Genomic DNA, 22,980 nt, shown 5'->3' on the forward strand with positions numbered 1-22,980 from the left:
GGAGGTTAGCAGAGCGTGGAGGAGGTTGAAAGCATTCTGTGTACAGCGGCGGAGGGAGCTGGGCAGAGAACAGAGGCCGCAGACTGCAGGCAAGGCCCAGGTGAGGCCACTGGGGACGTGCTCATAGGATCCCAGCCTTCCAGGGCAGGCACCATTTTTCTACCTGCCCCAGGGCCAGCTTCAAGAGGGCCGAGGATTGGGTCCAAGGTTTGGCACAGGCTGAACAGGAGGTGGGAGAAGTAGGTGAGGGAGTTGGGGGTATGTGGAGTGTTGAGGTGCAGGACCTCAGGGTCAAAGCCCAATACCAAGGGCAGTAAGGATGGCAGATCCATGGCCCGTGGTCCAGGGTTGGGGTGAAGAGCCAGCACAGTTCTGGGACCTTGAGCAGCCACACTGGGACAAGGTGAGGGTCTGCAAGGGCATGTTGGAGGCCACAGTTTGGGGAGTAGGGCCATTCTGAGTTACGGCAGTACCTAGAGTGTGGCCACAGCAGTGCAGGAGCAGGGAAAGCCCTGGGGACGAGGGGAGGGAGACTGCTGAAGTGCCCGGGGCAGAGGGTGGGGGCAGAGGAAGCCACATAATAGCACCAGGCTCCTCCGTGTGGATAAGACCTGGGAAATGGGGGGCGGGGGTGCATAGACCTGCCTCCTAACCGTGAGTGAGAGCACCTCCACGGGGTGCGTTTTCTCTAGATTAGCCTGGGCCATTGGCCTCTTTCCTATCTGGCCTCTAGTCTCTGTGGCTGCTTGTGGCTCAGGCACAGGCACGCTGTCCAAGTAGGCCCAGGTCACGACGACCTTGTGCCAGAAGAGTCACTGGGGCTGCTAGTCCTGCCAGGGGCCACGAGCACAGCAGCAGGAGTCATGGCCCACGCCTATGTGTATTTGGCAGGGTGTGTGTTTTATGCGAGACAGCGTACGTGTGGGAGAGACCTTGTGTGTGTGTGAGGTGCTGTTAGAGCCCCATATGTGTGAAAGACACCATATGTATGTGTGGGAGACACTCTGTGTGTGTGTGTGTGTGTGTGTGTGTGTGTGTGTGTGTGTGTGTGTGTGTGTGTGTAGCCTGTGGTCCAGAGCGACTGTCTGGCAGCAGCGGTGGCAGTCTGCCTAGGAGGGGCCCTGGGATAGCCATTCTGCATTCAGGGAGTAGCCTGCCTGGGTGAGTGTCCCATCCTCTGTGACCAGTCACCGTGCCTGCGACCCCCACCCTCCATCTGCCTGCTTCCCCCCATTTGTCTTCCCCAGCCCCCTCTGCCCCTCCCCAGAAGGTGACCTGTGTGAGCACGGGCTCCACCACAGTCCGGGTAAGTTGGGTCCCGCCACCGGCCGCCAGCCGCAACGGCGTCATCACCCAGTACTCAGTGGCCTACGAGGCAGTGGACGGCGAGGACCGAGGGCGGCATGTGGTGGACAGCATCAGTCGCGAGCACTCCAGCTGGGACCTGGTGGGCCTGGAGAAGTGGACGGAGTACCGGGTGTGGGTGCGGGCGCACACAGACGTGGGCCCCGGCCCGGAGAGCAGCCCGGTGCTAGTGCGCACAGATGAGGACGGTAGGCGGCCGCGCCAAGGGGAGGGGCGGGGGGACGGAGACAGCCCTCCCAGATACCACCCACCTTGCATCCCCAGGGCCTTTGCCTCACGAAAGCCGGGAAGGCCTTCCCGGTAAAGGCTGAAGAGCCCACACTGGGGAACTGTAACTAACTGATGGGCTAGCCTGGGCCCAGATCCCTGCCTTCAGGGTGAGCTCCGAGGCAGCTGGAGCCTGGCAAGGCTAAGACAGAAGGAGCAGCCCCGCTTCAGATTTAGGAGGTGGAGACTGGGAAGATGGGTGCAAGAGACACTCTGAGTAGAATCAAAAGACTCCGTCTTGGCCAGACATTGGAGTGATGGGGGTGCCCAGGAGAAGTTGGGATGGCTTGTACTGACTTTAGGGTGGCCTGGTGCCTAACCCCTACCCTACTCCCCCGCCAACTGAGGTAGCTCAGGGCCTGAGGGGTGGGCAGGGATAGTCTACAGAAACTCTATCAGAGCCTTCCTGGGGCCGTGGAGTGCAAAGGCAAGGCCCTGGAGTGTGCTGTTCCCCCCCTAACCGAGGTCCATACCCCCAGGCCTGACTGTCTTCTCTTCCCGGTCCCCAGTGCCCAGTGGGCCACCACGGAAGGTGGAGGTGGGGCCACTGAATTCCACTGCTGTACACGTCTCCTGGAAGCTGCCTGTCCCCAGTAAGCAGCACGGCCAGATCCGTGGCTACCAGGTCACCTATGTGCGGCTAGAGAACGGCGAGCCCCGTGGCCCACCCATCATCCAGGACGTCATGCTGGCGGAGGCCCAGGTGCGCTGCTGGGAGGTGGCGGGGTGGGAAGGTGGACAAGGCCAGCATGCCTCTCTGCGTCTGTGGAGCCCAGGTTTGCCCCCTCCCCTGCCTGCTTTCAGAGGACTCGGACACGGAGATGTCCTGCTGTGTGTCAGGTTCCGATGGTGCTCAGACCAGGAAGTTAGGGCTGGGTTCCAGGAACACTCCCTCTTCCGTCTTGGGTCTGCCTGAGCTATGCCAGCCCCATCTGTCCTGGTGACTGTCCCAGCGTGGCAGTCAACCTCTGTGGCTCAGATACCAGCACTGGCAGTCAGGAGCACAGACCCCTGCTTCCATTGTCTGCTCCTGCCCAGGCTTCGGCACCCCCAAGCCCTGCTTTGTGTTTTGCAGGAAGCATGTTCACTATGAGTTAGGCTGGGATTTAAGATTTGCCTTCCTCCTCAACTGTGCTGGGCTAGGTGACTGTTCCTCTCCCAGCCAGGGCAGGGACAGCAGTCCTGCCACCATCTGCCCCCACTCAGCCTTTGGCCGTGGCAGATTTTTGTGAATGGCTGAGCTGGGGTGTTGCTCTGGGCCTGGAAGCCAGGCTTATGTCTTCCTCCGTGCACTTCTGTTCTCCAGGGGATAATGATTTCTCCTGTGAGCTTGGGGTAAGGTCCCTCAGGGTATCCCGAGTGCTGGTTTGCTATTCCGGGAAAGAATCTGGATATTGGGAGGTGATGTGAATGGCCCAGAACTTCCCAGATAGTCAGTGGCTGAGCTCAGAGAAGAAACCCAGGCTCTGGACTCCTGGAAAGAGCGGTAATAGCTATGGCAAGTTTTCACCCCAGATATTCTGCCGACGAGTCCTGACACTGGGTGTGATGTGCTTTCAGGGTCTCCCAGCAAGAATTGGGACCTTGGGAGGGGATCCACAGTGGGCAGCATTGAGCCAGTCCTGGGAAAAGGAGCCCAGATTCTTTTCAGAGCCCACGTGCCCTCCCTGTTCTGCTTTTCCCCCCTCTCTGGGCCGGGCCCACAGGTGCAGGAAAGACCCCGTGTTCTCCATGCTGTGCTCAGGGTAGGCTAAGCACTTGGGCAAAATTCCTCTCTGGCCGGAGGGTGTTCTCTTCCTCCTCTCAGCCTGCCCAAAGAGAACAGGGGTGGAGGAGGCAGACATGTGCCCCCGCCTGCATTCCTGGGGCAGGTTGGGGGCTCCTCCTGGAGTCTCCACAGACACACCCACCCAGAAACATCCCGGGAATGGGCTCCCTCCAGCCCCTCCCATCCTTGGGGGCCGGCGGCACAGCTGCAGCCAGTGGGGTTCAGAGCCTCCCTTTCAGGTGCCCCCTTCTGGTTCCAAGTTGTTGGAAGGGAGCTGGGCCACAGGAGGAGGGACGCTGTCCTTGGGGCCTCAGACGTGCCATGACAGCAGGCAGATGTGAGCCCAGGCTCCAGGAAAGCCAACGGAACCTGAAGGGCCTCGTTCCCAGCCTGGCCACAGGGCCTAGCTGTCCCCTGACCACTGTGTCAAAGGAACTACGGCCTGTCCTCCTTCACCCAGCTTATCTGGTCAGCTAAGGGACCCCTGTCAGTTCTGGAAGCACCATCACGTCCCCCTCGAGTGTGCAGCCAGACCTGTCACCTTTTACGTCTGTCTCCCTCTCGGGTGTAGCTGCTGCTTACAGCGTGCTTTTCCTTCCTCTCTCTGGAGGCCTCTTCTCGCCTCTCCTTCCCACTGCTCCACTCTGTCCTCTCTCCCTCCATTTTGCTTCATCCACTTTATGTCTTTCCTTCTCTCTCACTTTGCCTCTGACACAAGAGAGGTGCTCCTGTGAGGACCTTCATGCCCAGGCCTGGCTTGGACAGTGAGCGTCTTACCCCTCATCCCCAAGACAAGGGACCTAGAGGGTCCAACCACATCCTTGAAAGTGGCCACAGCCAGTAGGGATCCACGGATGGCCTCCTGCCATATTCTGTCCCATGTTCCTTGCAAGACCTTTCCAGCAGAGCTTCCCAGAACAGGGGGAATTGGGGTCCGCAGGCAGAGGCCAGACCAGCACTTTGAGGGTGGTTGGGCCAAAGGACCTCATGGTACTTCTAGCCTGGGAGGGCCATCTCCTTGTGCTGTGCTGGACACTGGCCAACTTCAGCCCTCCAGTGCCACAGGACCACAGAAAGGACACCTTACTCCCTCTGTCCAACTAGTGCACCTACACGCACTGTAGCCTAAGGAAGAGCGTACTAGGAAACAGCAACATTGCCAGCCCTGAAGTATACCTTCCTACTGCAGTGAGATCTCAGGCACCCCCAGGAACGAACAGCAGCCTTCCCTGTACCTATGTCCCCACAGGGGAAGGGCCCAGGCTCCAAGCTTGGCATTCACACTCTCAACATCTTGCTGGCCAGCCTGCCCCTAGCCTCCTGGCCCTGGTGCAGCTCTCACCGTTCTTGGGATACGCTCCTGCCGGGGCCAGCTGTGTAATCTGTCTCCCAATTGGGAGATTTTAGAAATTGAAAAGAGAATAATCATACCATGACAACAGGCATAGGCCAGGACTGCCCAGGCCAGACTCTCGCAGGCCCCATGTCTGGCAGCCTCTCCCTCAAAGCACCTGTACGTGGCACTCTCTGCTCCCTGCATGTCCTGGAGCTGGGAGCCCTCCCCCATCAGGCTAGGTGCCCTCTTGGTCTCCCTCCCCTCCTCAGTCCTGGCAAACAGCACGGGCTGCTGGGATCTGCAGATGGGGAGTGGGCCTGAGGTGCTACCCCAGTGGACAGGCCCTTTGGATGCCCGCACCCTCCCTCTGCCCTGCCAGGGCCAGGCCCGCTCCAGGCAGAGTCCTTCACATCCTGTCTCCCTTTCTCTCCCTCCCGCGGTCAGTGGCAGCCAGAGGAGTCCGAGGACTATGTAAGTAACAGGTGTGCGAGCGCGGGCGAGACCTGGGTCAGGCTGGGCTCATGGGACGCTCCCCTCCACCGCCTTCCCCCCCAGCCTGAGCCACCGAGATCCACAGGGCACCAGCCACATCCAGAGAAAATTGGCGTTTAGACTCAGGCGGCGAGCTGAGCAGCGATTGGCGTTTCCTCTAATCCTCACTTCTCGCCTGTCGAGCAGCAATTTCAGGCCAGTGTTTGTGATCGACCAGGGCCTGGCCCCTGCTCTGGCCAGAGGGGGATGGAGTTAAATCCGATCCTGATCATTAGGCCTTATTGATCCCGGGAGTGAAAAATCACCGGCTCCGGGGCCCAGGCTGGGAGGGAAACCCAGGGAGCCGGTTTCGGCATTGGTGCGTTCTGGAGCCCCAGCCCTGGGACACTCTCCAGCTGGGGCAGGAGGGTCTCTGCAAGGAGTCGGGGGTGGCTGCAGTGGCCCTACCTGAGACTCAGAGCTGGAGGTGTGCCAGGGTTGGTGGTGACAGCTCTGTTCCCACTGCACGGTGGTCCCCTCCCTTCTTCCCACTCCCCACTCTGTGTGGCGTGGCTTGGCCTCCTGTGGGGTTTCTCCGCATGTCTGGAAATGATGCCTCGGCTGGAGATGGGCATAGGCAGGGCCTGCCAAGGCTGGGAAACGCTGCCTTGGCTGACTTCGTGGGCATCACCCGGGACAGTGGGGACGTAATGTTCCCCATGGGGTGGAGACGGTTTCCCATCCTCGTCTTTCCTCCCTGTCACACGAGGTGTCATGAGGCCTCCGGTGTTCACAGAGCCCATTCCCACATGAAGTCGGGTGGGGCCCTGGCCTGGTCCTGCAGGATAGCACCTGGGCCCATTCCATCTTGCTTGTGGGTATGGGTGTGGGTGTGGATGGGTATGGGTGTGTGTGTGTGCCAAGAGCCGTGCAAGTGCTATGTGCGTGCAAAGCTCTTTGCTGTGTGTCCTCTGTGCACAGACCTCGTGATGTGGCATTTGTGGTACCGTGGAATAGAGGAATGGGGTAGCCTTCTGTTCTTACCTGAAAGGAAGGGGGAGCTGTGTGCTCCAGGTGTGCAGCTCCTGGGACGGGTGGGGTCCTTCCAGGCCCACATCCCACCTGCCTGCCCCGCATCCAGTGGGGCACAGAGTCTGTGTGCCTCAGAGCCTCCCTGCCGGCTGAGGTCCCGGGGCGCCTGGCACCGTCTGGTCTCCTCGCTCCTCGCTCCTTGGTGATGGCAATGGGCCCCTCCTCCTCCTTAGGAAACCACCATCAGCGGCCTAACCCCAGAGACCACCTACTCCATTACCGTCGCCGCCTACACCACCAAGGGGGATGGTGCCCGCAGCAAGCCCAAGATCGTCACAACGACTGGGGCAGGTGAGCGAGGGATCAGGGATGGAGCCAAGGGTGGGGCGGCTGGGCAGGCAGCACCGGAGCCCAGCGCGTGGTTGTTCAGTCCCAGGACGGCCCACCATGATGGTCAGCACGACGGCCATGAACACGGCGCTGCTGCAGTGGCAGCCCCCCAAGGAGCTCCCCGGAGAACTGCTGGGCTACCGGCTGCGGTACCGCCGGGCCGACGAGGCAGAGCCCAACATCATGGATTTCGGCAAGGACAAACAGCACTTCACAGTCACTGGCCTGCACAAGGGAGCCACCTACATTTTCCAGCTGGCCGCTAAGAACCGGGCTGGCCTGGGTGAGGAGTTCGAGAAGGAGATCACGACACCCGAGGATGTGCCTAGTGGCTTCCCCCAAAACCTGCGTGTGATAGGGCTGACCACCTCCACCACGGAGCTGACCTGGGACCCCCCAGTGCTAGCGGAGAGGAATGGGCGCATCACCAACTACTCAGTGGTGTTCCGTGACATCAACAGCCAGCAGGAGCTGCAGAACTTTACCGCCGACACCCGCCTCACACTCTCCGGCCTCAAGCCGGACACCACTTACGACATCAGGGTCCGCGCATGGACCAGCAAAGGCGCCGGCCCACTCAGCCCCAGCATCCAGTCCCGGACCATGCCCGTGGAGCAAGGTGTGTGCTGCGGGCATGTGGCCGCGCCTGGGGAACTCTGCTCTCCTTGACCCACTGCCCTCTGGCGACTGTGATCCACCAGCCTCTGCTGTGTGACCCTCCAGTCTCTCATGACCGTGACTACTAACCTCTAGCCAACAGGCGCCACGTTCTCAGTGTGCCACCCTTGACCTCTGCTCTCCTTGACCTACTGACCTCTGCTGTATGACTCCAATCTCTCGTGACCTTGACCCACTGATCTCTTTTGACTGCGTCACCATTCTTGGGTGCGGGACACTAATCTCTCGGGGTCGTGGCCCACTGACTTGTAATGAACGCGCTCCACTGTGCTTTGGTGTGGGGTCCCGTGCTGCTCGCGACCAAATCCAGTGACATCTGGTCACTGACAGCACCTCTGGAGATCCCGACCATGGGTCCTGTGGCATCTGCCCGGCTCGGTATTCACTGTGAAGAGGAGTTTGGGCGGAGAGCTGAGTGGTGTGATTGGAAGCTGGCTAGGAGTGGGGTACCTGGCCTCTGCAGCCATTCCTGACCCCCATCCCTGACCAGCATCTCCTCCTAGCAGGGAATCCTTTGCCCCAGCCTGGTTACACAGCTGGAGCTGACTCCCCTCCCCACCCCCCATTGTGTTCCACAGTTTTTGCCAAGAACTTCCGCGTGGCCGCTGCAATGAAGACATCTGTGCTGCTCAGCTGGGAGGTCCCCGACTCCTACAAGTCGGCTGTCCCCTTCAAGGTGAGTGAGGCTGTTGCCAGCCAAGCCTAGCACACACACAGGCCTGTCGTAGGCCGTCCCTCTAGTCCCACGTGTGGGCGTTGGTGACACAGCTTCCTGGCTGGGCGTGCACACCTGCTCGGCCTGTGGGCCCGTGATGGGGAGGCTCATCTCCGTGCACTGCCTGTCCCTGTTCCCACCAGATTCTGTACAACGGGCAGAGTGTGGAAGTGGACGGGCACTCCATGCGGAAACTGATCGCAGACCTGCAGCCCAACACAGAGTACTCCTTCGTGCTCATGAACCGTGGCAACAGCGCGGGGGGTCTGCAGCACCTCGTGTCCATCCGCACCGCCCCGGACCTGCTGCCACACAAGCCGCTTCCCGCCTCCGCCTACATAGAGGACGGCCGCTTCACCCTCTCCATGCCGCAAGTGCAGGATAGCTCCCTCATCAGGTGCGCAAGGGAGGCAAGGCTGGGGCTGGGTGGGCCCAGGGGCCCGGGGCCCATGCAGGCGTGATGACCACCCCAATTCCCACTCTGCCCACCCAGGTGGTTCTACATCGTGGTGGTGCCCATCGACCGCGTGGGCGGGAGCGTGCTGGCCCCAAGATGGACCACACCCGAGGAGCTTGAGCTGGATGAGGTGCCTGGGCAGACAGGGCACCCCTCGTGATGGTCCCCATCATGCCGGTTGGCTGTGGCCCCGGTGACACCCCCAAATTGGAATCCCTCTTTGGCTGCTCTGGCTGGCAGCTTGGGCCTCTATGCGACTCTGAAGCGGCCCCCTGGGAGTTCTCAGAAAGCTCCTGGGAGGCTGACAGAGACTCCCTGGAGGGTTTGGCTGAGGATCCCCCAGGATGGGAAGAAGCAGGGAACGCTCTGCGGGTCTATAGACATGAGGCAGTCTTGGGGGGCTGGAGTAGAACTCTCCGCATACCGGGACTCCCCGTCCTCCTCTGGCAGAGGTATGGAGCCAGCCCTGTCTGGTTAGGGTGAGGAGTATGGTGACTTGGAGGCCCTCCTCTGGCTGGGGTAACTGGAGGAGTTCAAGGTGACTTGGAGGCCCTCCTCTGGCTGGGGTAACTGGAGGAGTGGGGGGCAGGGAGTGGCATCGGTGTGTGGTGTTATTCTGCAAGGATAGTGGGCCAGGCCAGGCTTGAGCCCCTTATACAGAAGGTGAACCTTGACCTCAGTCCTGGGGAAAAGACTCTGAGGCCACAGGCTCAGGGGCACATGGTCTGAGGTCAGGCATGACTCCCGTGCTCTGCTCTGTCAGCTTCTAGAGGCCATCGAGCAGGGTGGTGGGGAGCGGCGGCGTCGGCGTCAGGCAGAGCGGCTGAAGCCTTACGTGGCTGCTCAGGTGGATGTGCTCCCCGAGACCTTTACCCTGGGGGATAAGAAGAGCTACCAGGGCTTCTACAACCGGCCCCTGTCTCCCGACCTGAGCTATCAGTGCTTCGTGCTCGCCTCCCTGAAGGAACCCATGGACCAGGTCAGCCTTAGCCACTTGGGCTCTCTACACCCTGAGAGTGGGCCAGACTCCAACACTGTGAGATCCCAGACCTAGGGCTGCCCCAAACACTCTGGACCTGCACTAGGTTATCTCAAAAGCCATCAGACTCGAGGACCCAGGAGGCCAGACCTGATCTAGCCCTGGGGACTCGGTCAGCTGGCCAGGCTTAGGTCAGCCGCTCGGGATCCAACTCAGTATAGCCCAGCCCTAGAGCCCTTCCTCCAGGTTGGGTGGGCAGAGGGTGGGGGAACTCACACTGAGCTCATGACCCCTGCTTTTCCTCTGCTGGGCCACAGAAGCGCTATGCCTCCAGCCCCTATTCCGATGAGATCGTGGTCCAGGTGACGCCAGCCCAGCAGCAGGAGGAGCCTGAGATGCTGTGGGTGACAGGCCCCGTCCTGGCAGTCATCCTCATCATCCTCATTGTCATCGCCATCCTCCTGTTCAAGAGGTGAGTGCTACACTCAGGGCTGCAGGGGACAGCCACCTGCCCCTGGACTCGGAGGGCCTTCCTGGCATGGGTCATGCAGGTACAGGGCAGCCCCACTCCTGAGCTCAGTGGGAGGCCTGGAACAGCAGAAGCAGCGTGTGTACACATGTGTGTGTTAATCTAGGTGTAACAAGGAGCCAAAGCTTCACAGCGGCTGGTTCACTTGCTTCCCTGGGCACGTCTGTCCATCTGTCTCTTTGTTTCGGTGGATGTGAGCATGTCTGTCTTTAAGCTTCAGGACACTGCCCTCCCTGGTCTCCTACCTTCGCACTCGCTCTGCCGCCATCCCTAGGTGGCTCCCCAGCCTGACTCCCCCACTTAGGCCTCGAGAGGTCTGGAGCCACCAACAGGCCCCCCCGCCTGCCGATGTTCACTTGGTACACATGGTGACTGAGCTCCTGGTGTAACCACAGCAGCCACGGCTGTCCCCGACTCAGTGTGTCTCAAACCTTCCTCCCTTGTAGTCCCTATCACAAGGGACTGGTCCCTCCACCTATTAGCAGCTGGAAACGTGGGTACCAGCCTCACCTCTCCTCTTCCCCCTCGTTCCGCCCGGTCCCCTGTGAGTTCTGTCCTGAGGATGGCTGCATCTGCCCCCCCCCCACCCAGTGGGCTCCCCATAAGGCAACACATGTGCAGCCGTACTTGAGCACCTAGCCTGCAGTGCTCCTTGGTCCTCCTGGGTGACAGTAACTACCTACTCTTGGAGCCACCCCTTCTCTCCATCCACCTGGCAGTTGCAAAGGTAATTCCCAAAGATTTGTCACTCTCCGTCTAAACTTTTGGGGGGCTCCCAAGATAAAACATGATCTCTGTCAGCTGACAATCAAACGTCTGGCTAGTCTGGCCCCTCGGCTGTTCCCGATGCTATCACTGAGCTAATGCGCTACACCCCTGCCATCCTGGAACCCTCTGGCTCAGGCCCACCCGCTGTAGCCGTCACAGCCTCCTTGACTCCCTTCCAGGGTGCCTGGCTGGAGTTACATACTGCTGATCTTGGGGTTGTGAGTTCAAGCCCCACATTGGGCATAGAACTTAATTTTTTAAAAAAAGAAAAAGAAAATAGACTCCCTTCCAGACTCTGGTACCGATGAGACTCGCCTGGGTCCCTGCTCCTTCCCCACATTGTCCCCCATCTGCCTCAGTGGGTACATCATGAGGTCTGTGTTTCTAGCACCCCCTCACTGCTCAGCCTATGGCTATGTTCATGAACACTTATAGTTGAGCACATGCTGGTCTGTATATCTGAACACATAGGCTTTCCTTGCCCTGTGCCCCATCTCTCCCCTACCCCTGACCCCTGACCTGGACCGAGGGCCCCTTCTCAAAGAATTCATTCCTTTCCTCCTAGCATGAATAGGGGATAGGCTTTCCTGGTCCGGGGCACGGGGACGAGCGGGGTGGGGTGGTGGAGGGCTGCCCGAGGAGTGTCCCACACACCCGCTCATCCTCCTTCCCACCCCATCTGGGTCCTGGAATCTGTCAGGAGAGGTAACCCTTGCCTGTGAGTGCCACATAAGTGCCATAAATAGGTCCCTCAGTGTCCCCCTGGTCGTAAGAGGGCCTGAGTGCTTGGCGGAAACAATGACCATTCCTTTCTTCTGTCCTTGCCTGTCTTTCGGAACCTAGTAAACAAGAAAGGTAGGAGTCATTCCTTCTCTCTTCACACGCTTCACCCTTCACTTCTTATCCCTGTGCACATGTCGGGCCCAGCAGGGAGGGATGGGGCTTTGACCAGAAGCCTCCTGGCCTGTGCTTGTCTGGTCAGCTAAGCAGGCTCCCGGGTGGGCTCTGTGACTCTCTCAACTTGTACCCTGCACAGGGGATGCCCCTTCCCCAGGGCGCAAGCATAGTGCAGACTTCAGCACCCTCCCTGAGCGCACAGACCGACTCCGAGCTCACCAGAGCCTTCTGCCAGGCTCCAGTTCTTTAAGATGACCCACTAAGCGCTGCAGGAGATAAAAGTGCAAAGAGCACTGGCTGCAAGGCAAGGGGAGGTGTGTGTCTTTACACACTCGTGCACACTTATGCACATACCCGTGTCCACATAGCAGGAGCGGCTCCTGGATGCTCGTCAGCAGCTAGACCCCACAGTCTGTCTCTGACCCTGTCCTTCTAGACAGGGGAACTGAGGCCAATGCGGGAGGACTCTGCCCAGCTAGGGTGACACCTTCCCTGGCCCTGCCCTGCTGCTCTGGATGTGGACCCTGATACCAAGAGACAGACAGCTGGGGCCCAGCTCTCTGTGATGTTTGCATATCTTATGTGTTGTTTGCATGTTTATTCCTGGCGGCCTTGGGGACAGCAGCCACTGCCCCACAGTAACCTGCCCTCTATTGGAAGGCACCGCCAGCGTCTGCCACCGCTCCCCCCTACGCTCCTCGCTGCACTGGCCCTGCGTCCGCTCACCAGTCCTGCTGTCTCCACCGCCCCCAACCCCACCCTGTGTTCTCCATGTGTCCGAGCTGCTGTGCCACTGGTTCCCCCGTGCTCAGGGACCTTAGGATGAGGGGGGAAAGGGGAGGGCCCGAGCTGTAGACACAGGGTCTCTGTCACAGCCAGCCGTGCCACCCCACTCTGTCTTCCGCCTGGACCTCAAGTCCTCACCAGCCACCCTTCTGCCTGTCTAGGAAGAGGACCCACTCCCCATCGTCCAAGGATGAGCAGTCAGTCGGGCTGAAGGACTCCTTGCTGGCGCATTCCTCTGACCCCGTGGAGATGCGGAGGCTCAACTACCAGACGCCAGGTAGGGTGGCCTACCTGCCCCAGCCCAGCCTGTGGATCCCAGAGTTTGTCCGAAGAGCCCCTGGCCTCGTGCTCCCATTTCCTACTCCTGTTTCTTCCTGCTGCTCACTCCCTGTACCCTGTGACAGAAGCGCCGATATGCAGCAGCTGCGTGGGAACCCTGGCACCCCAGAGCCTCTTGGGGCAGTAGGGGTCGGGCTGCTTAGGCCCTGCTTCATCTTGGGTCAAGGCCCCTGAGTACAGGCTAAGGACCTCGCAGAGCCCACATCCCAGCCACAGGGTGGCCAGCGTCTGCACCTGCACTTTGTCCCCTCAGCACAAAAGGGGGGTTCTGTTGGTGGGAAGTACCCCATCAGACACTTGTAGTAGGTGAGGGTGCCCAGACTTCACTGTGTGAGCACAGGGACCCCACGTGGGACGTTATACCTGCCCTTCCTTCTCCACCCACTCTCCCATGGCTCTCTGGCTGGCCCTTCTTCCCAAAGCGTCACTCCATCCCTGTGCCCCAGGAGACACAGCTCAGACCCCTCCCAAGGTGAAGTCTTCCAGCCCACATCAGTGTCGACACAGGCCTGAGGGTCTCCCCTGGCTTCCAGAAGCACTCTGCTCCTTCCAAAATGACCCCTCTCACCCTGGGCTAGAATGGCCTCGATGACAATCCAAGTTCTTTGGAGCCGAGAACTGTGTCTTGTTCATCGCCATCCCTTGTACTGTGCACACGGTGGGCTCTAAGGGGATGAAATGGACACCCAGACAGTTGAGTTGAGGGAGTGAACTAACATACACACAGGGCATATTGTATACGTGAGCCAGTTAAATTAGTGCAAACCCCTTAGCCTGGCGCTCAGGTTCCCCTGTGGTGGACCTTTGTCTACCCTCAAAACTTAACAAAGTTAAGTTTTGCCTACAAAACTTAACAGCTTGAAACAACAATAGGTACGTGTTACCCCTTACAGTTTTTGTGGACTAGAAATTCAGACAGGAATATAGTAGGAATAGCTTGTCTCTATTCCCGAATGTCTGGGCCTTCACCTGGAAGCCAAGATCCAGAATCATTTATTTTTATGTATTTATTTTTTAAGATCTTATTTATTCATTTGAGACAGAGAGATAGAACATGAGCGGGGAGAGGCAGAAAGAAAGGGAGAAGCAGGCTCCCCAAGAGCCAGGAGCCTGACACAGGGCTCGATCCCAGGAGCCTGAGATCATGATCTGAGCTGAAGGCAGATGCTTAACTGACTCAGCCACCTAGGTGCCCCTGAGAGCTAGAGTCATTTAAAGCAGCACCCAGCAAACTTTGGCTCATGGCCAAACATGGCCCACCACCTGTGTTTGCAAATAAAATTTTGTTGGAACGCAGGCATGTCCATTCATTGATATATAATCTATGGCTACTTCTATGCTACAGAGGCAAAGTTAAGTAGCATCTACCATATGTCCACAAACCCAGGAATATTTACTATTTGGTCTTTATGGAAAAGTTTTCTGTCCTCTGAATTCTGATGACTCATTCATTTATACGCCTGGTGTTGACGCTAGAGTCAGCTATGAGCCCACCTGGGGTTGTCAGCTTGTGACAGCCACAAGAGGCCTTGTCACGTGGCCTGGGCTCCCCCACAGCGTAGTGACTGGGTTCCAAAGGCATGCATCCTGAGAGCATGTGAGAGGGCGACCTAGCAGGCTGCTGCAACCCAGCATGACCATATCTGTGAGGCATCCACTCTCTAGACTGCTGGGGGCAGAGAAGCCCTCCTGTGAGGGGGGATGCCAAGCCCTGTGGGCGTGAGTCAAGCAAACGGGGGGTGATGGGAGAGGGCTCCCTTCAGTGGAAATAGCACTGTGGAGGGCGCCCACAGACGCTGGCTATCCTGCAGCATTGGAGTTGGGGTACTGAGAGCCCGCAGACGAGAGGGTAGACAAAGGTCCACCACAGGGGAACCTGAGCGCCAGGCTAAGGAGTTTGGACTTTATCATGAGGATACCAAAGAACCATTAGAAGTTTTCAGCAGGGCGGGGTGCCTGGGTGGCTCAGTCAGTTGAGCATCTGCCTTTGGCTCGGGTCGTGATCCCAGAGTCCCAGGGTCCAAGCCAATGTGGGGCTTCCTCAGCGTGGGGGAGGGGGCGTCTGTTGCTCCCCTTCTCCCCTCTGCTGCTCCCTCTGCTCCTGCCCCCAGTCTCTCAAATAAATAAAATCTTCTAAAACATTTTCAGCAGGGGACCGGCAGGGTCAGAACTGTGTCTTGGGGATCTAGCTCTGGCTGCCGTGTGGAAGTCAGATTGGAGGAGAGAAATGGGGAGACTAGAGAGCACGGAGTGAGTGCAAGGTGCTGAGGCCTTGGCCGAGCAGGGGGCCGTGAGGACGGAGAGCCTTCGCGCTGCATGAGGAGCCAGCAGGGCTTGGGCTTAGGGCTAAGCAACAGGCAGGGGGGTTCCAGGTGGCACCCAGTCTGCGGGTCTGTACTCTGTGCTGCCTCCCGCCTGAAACTACGGGCGTGGGAGGCGGCAAGCAGCGTGTGATCGTCCAAGCCAGAGAACAGAATGGGGGCAACCAAGAAGGAGGTGCAATGAAGAGTAGCCAGGGAGGCTAAGAAGGAGCGGCCAGGGAGGAAGAGTAAGGGAAGAGTGGGGTGTCCCCGGAGCCAAGGCTGGGGATGTCTGTGCACCAGGAGGACTGTTGGCTTTGGCAGTGGTGACCGTGGAGAGAGTGTGGTGGCCGAGTCCTGGGGGCAGAAACATCACAGTGGGTTGAGGGGTGGTGAGTGGGGAGTGAGCAGGTGGAGAAACCCCTTTTGGAGGCCACAGTGTGACGGATAGGATGGACAGGACCATAGCAAGAGAGGTCAGGGGTGTGGACTTGAGAAAGGACTTTTCTTCCCCCCCCCCCCCCCCGAAAGGACTTTTCTTTTTACCAATATGGAAATTGTTTACAGATCGTTGTCGTTCATGTGAGCATTTGAGATGGCAGCGGTGGCGATGCTCGCCTGTGGGACAAGAACCCGGAAGCCTGCTCTAGGCCCCGGCCTGCATGTGGGGGTGTGACAGAGCCCAGGGGAGCAGTGTGGGGATGCCTCCCTGAGCTCTAGGCCTGAAGAGAATGGGAGTTGGGGGAAGCCGGTATAAGGGAACATGCTGCTAGAGCTCTGGGCTGGTGGCCCCGATTTTCTCCAAAAGGAAAAGAAAGTGGTTAAGGCGCCAGGGAAGGTGTGGCCTGGCTGTGGGCACTAAGCAGGCATGTCTGGGAGGGTTGCCGAGCTGCCAAGGGCCCAAGGTTGGCTGCAGGGGCTAGAGGGAAATCTCAGGGGTCTGAGAGCAAAGGATCAATGAAGAGGGGTGCACAGATGTGGTAAAGGTGGAGTACAGATGAATGGGGGTGTCCAAAAGGGGCTGTGGGCTGGGGCCAGCCATGGGGCCAGAGGTGCAGAGCTCAAGGAACTGGGGCTGCCAATGGGGAGAGACAACCCCGTGGACATGGCAGTCCCCAGCCTGTTGAAAGAACCAGGGACCAGAAGGGACATGAGGAGGGAACAGAGGCATAGCAACTTTTCTTCCTATTTTTTAGTTCAGTAAAGTGGGGTGGTTTTTTTTGTTTTTTGTTTGTTTGTTTTTGTCCTATCATTTAATCTTTATTCCGAAAAATTTTCAGACCCACAGAAAATAGAGGTGCCATCTGCGTACCTTTGTAGAGATTGACCCTGTCGTTTCTGGCCTTACTTGCCCCATTTCTCTATGTGAAGGCGCACTCCCCTTTCGCCTGATCATCTGAGTATAGCCAAGGTCAAATTTTGATACCAGAGGGGATGAGGGTTGGTTCGGATCTAGAATTTCATCTTAGAAAGAGGTCCCCAAGGCTGCCCAGGGGGTTGGGAGCACTGTGCTCTGGGTGGGAGATGGGGCTGTGTGGGAGATGGGAGGGGGGCCTGTGGTGGGGCTCCCCGCGCCCCCTCAGTCCCTCTATGTGTCCCTGCAGCCGGAGGCAGTGGACAGCCTCTCTCCTCCTGCCCCGCTATTTTTTGTGTTTTCTTTCTCTGCAGGTTCCGGTGTCCCCAGTTGCCCGAATATCTCAAGTTAGTTTTCCGAGTTCGGGGGCTCCCCTGGCTTCTGTGTCCATTTCCTCCAACTTTTTCTCACGCCATCACCTCCTTCCTTTCTTGACTCTTCTTTCCCTTCCCTCCTCTCTCCTCCCCAGCTCCACCCTCCCCTCCCCCCACCTTCCTCCAGTCCTGTCTTCCCTCCTACTGTCCCCTGGCCCTGTCTCTCTGCCTCTTTCCCCTCCATTCCCCATCTGACACCCTGCCAGGTGCCTCCCGTCTCCTGTCTCCCCGTCTCCCTCCTTACTTCTTCTCTCTGGGTTCTTCCGTGTCGCTCTGTCACGCCTACTCCATCCACACACGCTAAGTGTAGAGACCACATGACCGAGTCTTCCACAGTGACTGGCGCCAGCGAGGGGCAGGAGGGATGTCCACAGGCTGGGCCCGTGGGGCGGGTGTGTAGCTGCCCCCAACCTGGGCTTCCAGCCCCAGCCGGGAGGAAGGAAGCCTGGTGTCCCTTTTGTGAACCTGCCAGGCGGGGCCCTGGTTCCCCCTGACTCCACGCTCACACGTGCCCCCAGCACACACACTCCCCTCTGTCCTCTCCTGCCCTCCAGCCGCTGTGTGCCCCACCATCCCTGTCGCCGCATGTGCTGCTGTCCCCATGCCACCAGTGCCGAGTGCTCCATGGTCACACGTGTTCACATGTGCACATCACATGCATCGGGGCTGTCTCTACTGCCCGGCACCAGCCTCAAGCTGACTCCGCCTTGATGTGCTCCCCCTCCCCCAGGTATGCGAGACCACCCACCCATCCCCATCACCGACCTGGCTGACAACATCGAGCGCCTCAAAGCCAATGATGGCCTCAAGTTTTCCCAGGAGTATGAGGTGAGATGTCTTCACCCCCTGCCTTGGGCAGGGCCCAGGCCTAGCCCCATGCCTGCTCTTGCCCTGCCTCGGGCCCCAGCTGGGGGTGAGGGGCTCCAGGCTGTGGCAGCTGGGGAACTCAGCTTCTCAGGTACTAGGCCTGGCCGAGGCCCTTTCAAGCACCCCAAGTCTGGATACTCGGATGCCTGCCCACATGCTAACAGAGGCAGACAAAAGTTCACCCCTATACACACGTGGATCAGTAGGAACGGCTTCTTTATCAAGAACTTATTGCAGGCAAGACCAGACTAGGCCATTTGCACGCATCCCTTCATTGTGTCCTCCTCGCGGTACGACGTGGTACAGTTATTATCCCATCTTACAGATGAGGAAACAGGCTCAGAGAGGGGAAGTGACTTGCCCAAGTCAAACAGCCAGTGTGTATTGGAACCAAGAGTCAAACCCAGGCCTGCCTGACAGCGTGTGGCCTGTACTCACACAGCCTCACGTGCGTTCTCAGAGCCACACGGGCCACAGAGCAGGGAGTCGGGGGACTCAAGGCCCGCTGCTCAGGCTGCACAAGCCTTCCTGCTCTCAGCCCTCCATGCGCTGTCTGCACTCTGGTCTTGACTCCTACCTGCTCCCTGCTGGGGGCTCCCACGTGCCAGCTCCGGGGGTCTAAGGGTTTCCAGGCCACCCAGCTGGGGAGGGCTCTGCTGGAGAAGGAGGTGATGAAGGAGAACCCTGGCTTCTGTAAGGCGCACCCCCAGAGGTGGTGTTCTGCCCCGGCTCCTCTCCTGCAGCCCCCTGCTCCCATCCAGGCCTGGCCCAGCACTCACCGTCAATCAATAATGGATAGATAGGTGATTGATGGGCTTGCGTAGCCCAACCTGTGAGTCGGCTCCCTCTAGTTGGATGTCCACTGCTGGCCGTACTTGGTACTTGGTGATTCCCCTTCCAAGGGCTGTGGGCCAGGTAGGTTCTGAGGGCTGTGGGCCAGGTTTCTGCAGAGGAAATTGAGCTTGGCAGGCAAATTGATGAATGTGTCTGCCCTGAGGAGAGCATGCCGCCTCTACCTATAGAGCCTCACGGGGGCCTGCTTTGTAGTAAGACCCTGCTGTGAAGGTTAACAAAGTTTGTGAATTACAGTTGCTGCTTTCAGTTCTCTCGCAGGCCCGGAGGGCCTTCCATGGTCTCTACCCACACCCAACCAGTCCCACGTCCTGCATCTTCCCACGGGACCCTGCACCTCTGTCCAGGCTCATGGTGCTCCCCCTCCCACGTTCTGCCCACTCCTCTCCTCCAGAGTGAGCTTTCCCTCCTCTTCCAAGAAGCCTTCTCTGCCTGCCAGGGCCTGCTGTGGGCTTTCTTTCAACCAGGATCCCACAGCTCTGTCACCTTTAACGGTCAGTCGGTTGTCACACTGTGGAGCACACACCGTGCTGAATGCTGGGGACCTGGCAACGTCAGGTCACTCTGCTGGTGGGGAGGCCAGCTCAGGCAGATAACCAACACTGAATCCGACAGTATAGCATCGTATTAGATGTGACAGAACGTGCAGAGAGAGCAGGCTGCAGCACCATGGCAGGCTGAGGGGTGGGGTGTGCTGGAGGATCTCACAGAAGCAGAGCCTGCCGTCCTGTGGAGAGTAACAGGCTGGTGTCAAAGTACGGAGGGCATTGGGTTCTGTCCTTCTGTAAAAGGAGGTAGTAACATAGCCTGCTTCTTCGGAGGATGAGGTGAGGGAATAAGTGCATAGTGCTTAGAATGGTGCCACACACACAGTGGGTCTGCATGGAGACTCCGCTATTATGACCTGGGGCCCTGAGGACCCCTGGAAGGCAGTGGAGCAGGAGAATGACAATCAGATCTGTTTTATCTGAGGATTGCTCTGGGTACAGGACAGAGAGGGTCAGAGTGGTGCGAAAGCAGAGAGACAGGGAGATGGCCAAGTCCAAAATGGGGCAGTCTGGCCAAAGGAGTGGGGAAGCACCAGGACATGGTGACCGAGGGGACAGGAACATAGAGGGGTTTTTGAGGATGACTTGAGGGTTCTGGCTGGGGTTTGGAGGTAAATGGGTGAAGGTGCCCCCCAGGTGGGGTTGCCCAGGAGGTGGCTGGCCATTCAGCTTCGGAGCTCAGGGAGGCCGGGCTGCGGCTGGAGTTGTGGGCAGCTCCAGCAAGTGAGTGCAAGATTCTACAAGGAAATGAGGCCCCAGAAAGGTTGTAGAGTGCAAAGAAGGCCCAAGAATGAACCCCAGAGGAGTGCTGTGTTCTGCCTGTGGGAGGGGCAGGGGGAAGAAGAGGGAATGACCAGGGAGGTAGGAGGAGAGCTGGACAGAGTGATGCAGCAGGTGCCCAGAGCCCTCAGTGGTTTTGGGTGCGGCACGGCTGGCTGCCATGGCTCCATCTTGGTCTGTACTCATGTCATTAGTTGGGGTAGGGCTGGAGGGACCTCCCCAGCAGGAGCTGATACAGCAGCCTCAACTCCATAGCTGGGGGTTGGAGCTGGTGGTGGCCCAGGCATAAAGGCAGCATGTGGACACCGCCTGGCAGGCTGGGTCTTGGGGGCAGGAGGGAGACCCCAGCTCTTACCCTGCTCTATCTGCCTCCTCCGTTTCCTATAGTCCATTGACCCTGGACAGCAGTTCACGTGGGAGAATTCCAACCTGGAAGTGAACAAGCCCAAGAACCGCTACGCAAATGTCATTGCCTACGACCACTCCCGAGTCATTCTTACCTCCATCGACAGTGAGCCAAGGGCCATGCACCCTCCCATCCCTTGCTCTCCTCCTTGCTGGCGGGGGTGACATTCCATCCCAGAAACCCCAGGGGTGCTCCGAGGTGCGGTGGGCTGGGCGGGGGCTTGGGGATAATGCTCTCCTGTGTTCCTTCCTGTTCACAGGTGTCCCAGGGAGTGACTATATCAACGCCAACTACATCGACGGCTACCGCAAGCAGAATGCCTACATTGCCACGCAGGGCCCTCTGCCCGAGACCATGGGAGATTTCTGGCGGATGGTGTGGGAGCAGCGCACAGCCACTGTGGTCATGATGACACGGCTGGAGGAGAAGTCCCGGGTAGGACTGTGTGGGGGGCCTTCCCTGGGAGGTGGGGTGGGAGAGACTGTCACCAGGTGACTTCCAGGCCCTCTTTCCTGTGTCTGTCACAAGTTCCTCCAAGGGATGCTCTTGTCTTCTTGGGGTGTTCTCATGCTCCCCGGCCGCTAGGTATTCCCGGGATGTGGCCCATTCCCTAGATGCCGGCACATTCTTCGGGTATTAATATGTTGTACCAGATGCTGTCATTTTCCGGGAATGTTAATATGTTTCCCAGTTGCTAGCATGTTCCCGGGATGTTCACATGTTCCCCAGATGCTGGAGTGTTCCTGGGGCATTAGCACATCTCCTAAGTTAATTAGTGGAAAGAGCTGCCGTTATCTGCTTTTGCACCACAAAGCATCGACTGGAACGTAAAATTTACAGAGCTTGAAAATGGCGCATAAACGTTATGGGTAAATTTGGCAGAAAATGTGCCTGGTGCGATCTGGTCATGAATAAATAATTTTCAATTATGGCCCTCGTTCTTGCAGCTAGGGCAGGGATGGCAGCGTAGCATGAGAACCTGTGTGGTTTGGTGAGGGGGTGGCACCACCGGTCTGAGGGTTCAGGGCCGGGAGCCTTGCAGCCAGGTAAGCTAGACCTTCAGCCTTCTTCTGCCCCAGTGCCCCCGCCTATCTGAGCATTTGAGTACCTCTGAGCACCCTTACACCTGCCTCCCTTGTCGCCCTGTAGGTGAAGTGTGATCAGTACTGGCCGGCCCGGGGCACAGAGACATACGGCCTCATTCAGGTGACCCTGCTGGACACGGTGGAGCTAGCCACATACACCGTGCGCACCTTTGCACTCCACAAGGTACAGCACCCCCAGAGCTTGTCCCCCACCCGGGCCCTACCCCGAAGCGATCTGAGCACAGTGCACTGGGGATGGATGAGCGAGAACTTGGTGCCAGAACCTGGGGCTCAGAGGCGTGTGAGCACCTTCTGGCAACCAGTGTCATGGGCGGGATGACTGGAAACGGTGCCTCCAGCTCCTTCAGGCCACATTCCGTGGCTTCTGAGTCGGGTCAGACGTCCCCTCCCGGAGCCTCTAGCAGACACGCTTCCCTGTCGCATCATGTCTCCGCACGCTTCTCCCCAGAGCGGCTCCAGTGAGAAGCGAGAGCTGCGTCAGTTCCAGTTCATGGCTTGGCCAGACCATGGGGTTCCCGAGTACCCCACACCCATCCTGGCCTTCCTGCGGCGGGTCAAGGCCTGCAACCCGCCAGATGCAGGGCCCATGGTGGTGCACTGCAGGTGAGCAGGGGGTGCAGCGCCAGCAAGGGGGGTTGGGAGGTGGGCTGGAGCTCTGCGCCAAACCATGCCCATGTCATGCAGCGCGGGCGTGGGCCGCACGGGCTGTTTCATCGTCATCGAGGCCATGCTGGAGCGGATGAAGCACGAGAAGACGGTCGACGTCTACGGGCACGTGACGTGCATGCGCTCACAGCGGAACTACATGGTGCAGACAGAGGACCAGTACGTGTTCATCCACGAGGCCCTGCTGGAGGCCGCCACGTGTGGACACACAGAGGTGCCTGCCCGCAGCCTGTATGCCCATATCCAGAAGCTGGGCCAAGTGCCTCCTGGGGAGAGTGTGACCGCCATGGAACTCGAGTTCAAGGTGGGCTCAGGGGCTTGGACTGGGTCACGGGGATGATTACTCCCCCACCGCCACCCGCCGAGAAGCCAGGCCTGACCAGCCCATCCCTCTGTCTAGTTGCTGGCCAGCTCCAAGGCCCACACATCCCGCTTCATCAGCGCCAACCTGCCCTGCAACAAGTTCAAGAACCGCCTGGTGAACATCATGCCCTACGAGCTGACCCGCGTGTGTCTGCAGCCCATCCGTGGCGTGGAGGGCTCGGACTACATCAATGCCAGCTTCTTGGACGGCTATAGGTCAGCATGCCTGTGACTGCCCAGCACACTCTACGGGGGCCTAGGCCTGCAGCTGGCTAACCGGGGGCCTGGCAGAGTAGGGCCAGCCCAGAAGATCAGAGTGGGCTTTCCCGGAGGAGGGGTAGGCCATCTGAGCGGGACTCCAAGGAACTAGGCAGTCTTGGGGAGACTTGGGCCAGTGGCACCTCCAGCATGTCCAGTCTTCTGTCCACCCCAGACAACAGAAGGCCTACATAGCCACACAGGGGCCTTTGGCAGAGAGCACCGAGGACTTCTGGCGCATGTTATGGGAGCACAACTCTACCATCATCGTCATGCTGACCAGGCTCCGGGAGATGGGCAGGGTGAGCCCACAACCCCGCCCCGGGCCC

At 58.9% G+C, this 22,980-nt stretch overlaps 1 protein-coding gene across 7 annotated transcripts in view; it reads left to right on the forward strand.

Moving 5' to 3' along the window:
* Positions 1-22,980, forward strand: part of PTPRF (protein tyrosine phosphatase receptor type F) — an 86,638-nt gene that overhangs the window by 60,504 nt on the left and 3,154 nt on the right. Inside the window, exons 12-31 of one of the 7 annotated variants that reach the window (XM_082687192.1) lie at positions 1,248-1,553; positions 2,142-2,335; positions 5,181-5,207; positions 6,473-6,590; positions 6,670-7,248; positions 7,886-7,983; positions 8,166-8,419; positions 8,516-8,609; positions 9,243-9,458; positions 9,776-9,930; positions 12,600-12,715; positions 16,746-16,778; positions 17,536-17,633; positions 20,240-20,363; positions 20,518-20,693; positions 21,408-21,527; positions 21,813-21,967; positions 22,049-22,334; positions 22,431-22,609; positions 22,827-22,953. In XM_082687192.1, coding sequence (XP_082543318.1) covers positions 1,248-1,553; positions 2,142-2,335; positions 5,181-5,207; positions 6,473-6,590; positions 6,670-7,248; positions 7,886-7,983; positions 8,166-8,419; positions 8,516-8,609; positions 9,243-9,458; positions 9,776-9,930; positions 12,600-12,715; positions 16,746-16,778; positions 17,536-17,633; positions 20,240-20,363; positions 20,518-20,693; positions 21,408-21,527; positions 21,813-21,967; positions 22,049-22,334; positions 22,431-22,609; positions 22,827-22,953 — 3,455 coding nt within the window. The remainder of the gene's footprint in view (positions 1-1,247; positions 1,554-2,141; positions 2,336-5,180; positions 5,208-6,472; positions 6,591-6,669; positions 7,249-7,885; positions 7,984-8,165; positions 8,420-8,515; positions 8,610-9,242; positions 9,459-9,775; positions 9,931-12,599; positions 12,716-16,745; positions 16,779-17,535; positions 17,634-20,239; positions 20,364-20,517; positions 20,694-21,407; positions 21,528-21,812; positions 21,968-22,048; positions 22,335-22,430; positions 22,610-22,826; positions 22,954-22,980) is intronic. The other 6 variants (XM_082687194.1, XM_082687193.1, XM_082687196.1 and 3 more) reach the window with 6 other exon arrangements.

This window comes from Mustela nivalis (assembly GCF_964662115.1).
Source record: "Mustela nivalis genome assembly, chromosome: 10".
NCBI lineage: Eukaryota > Metazoa > Chordata > Mammalia > Carnivora > Mustelidae > Mustela > Mustela nivalis.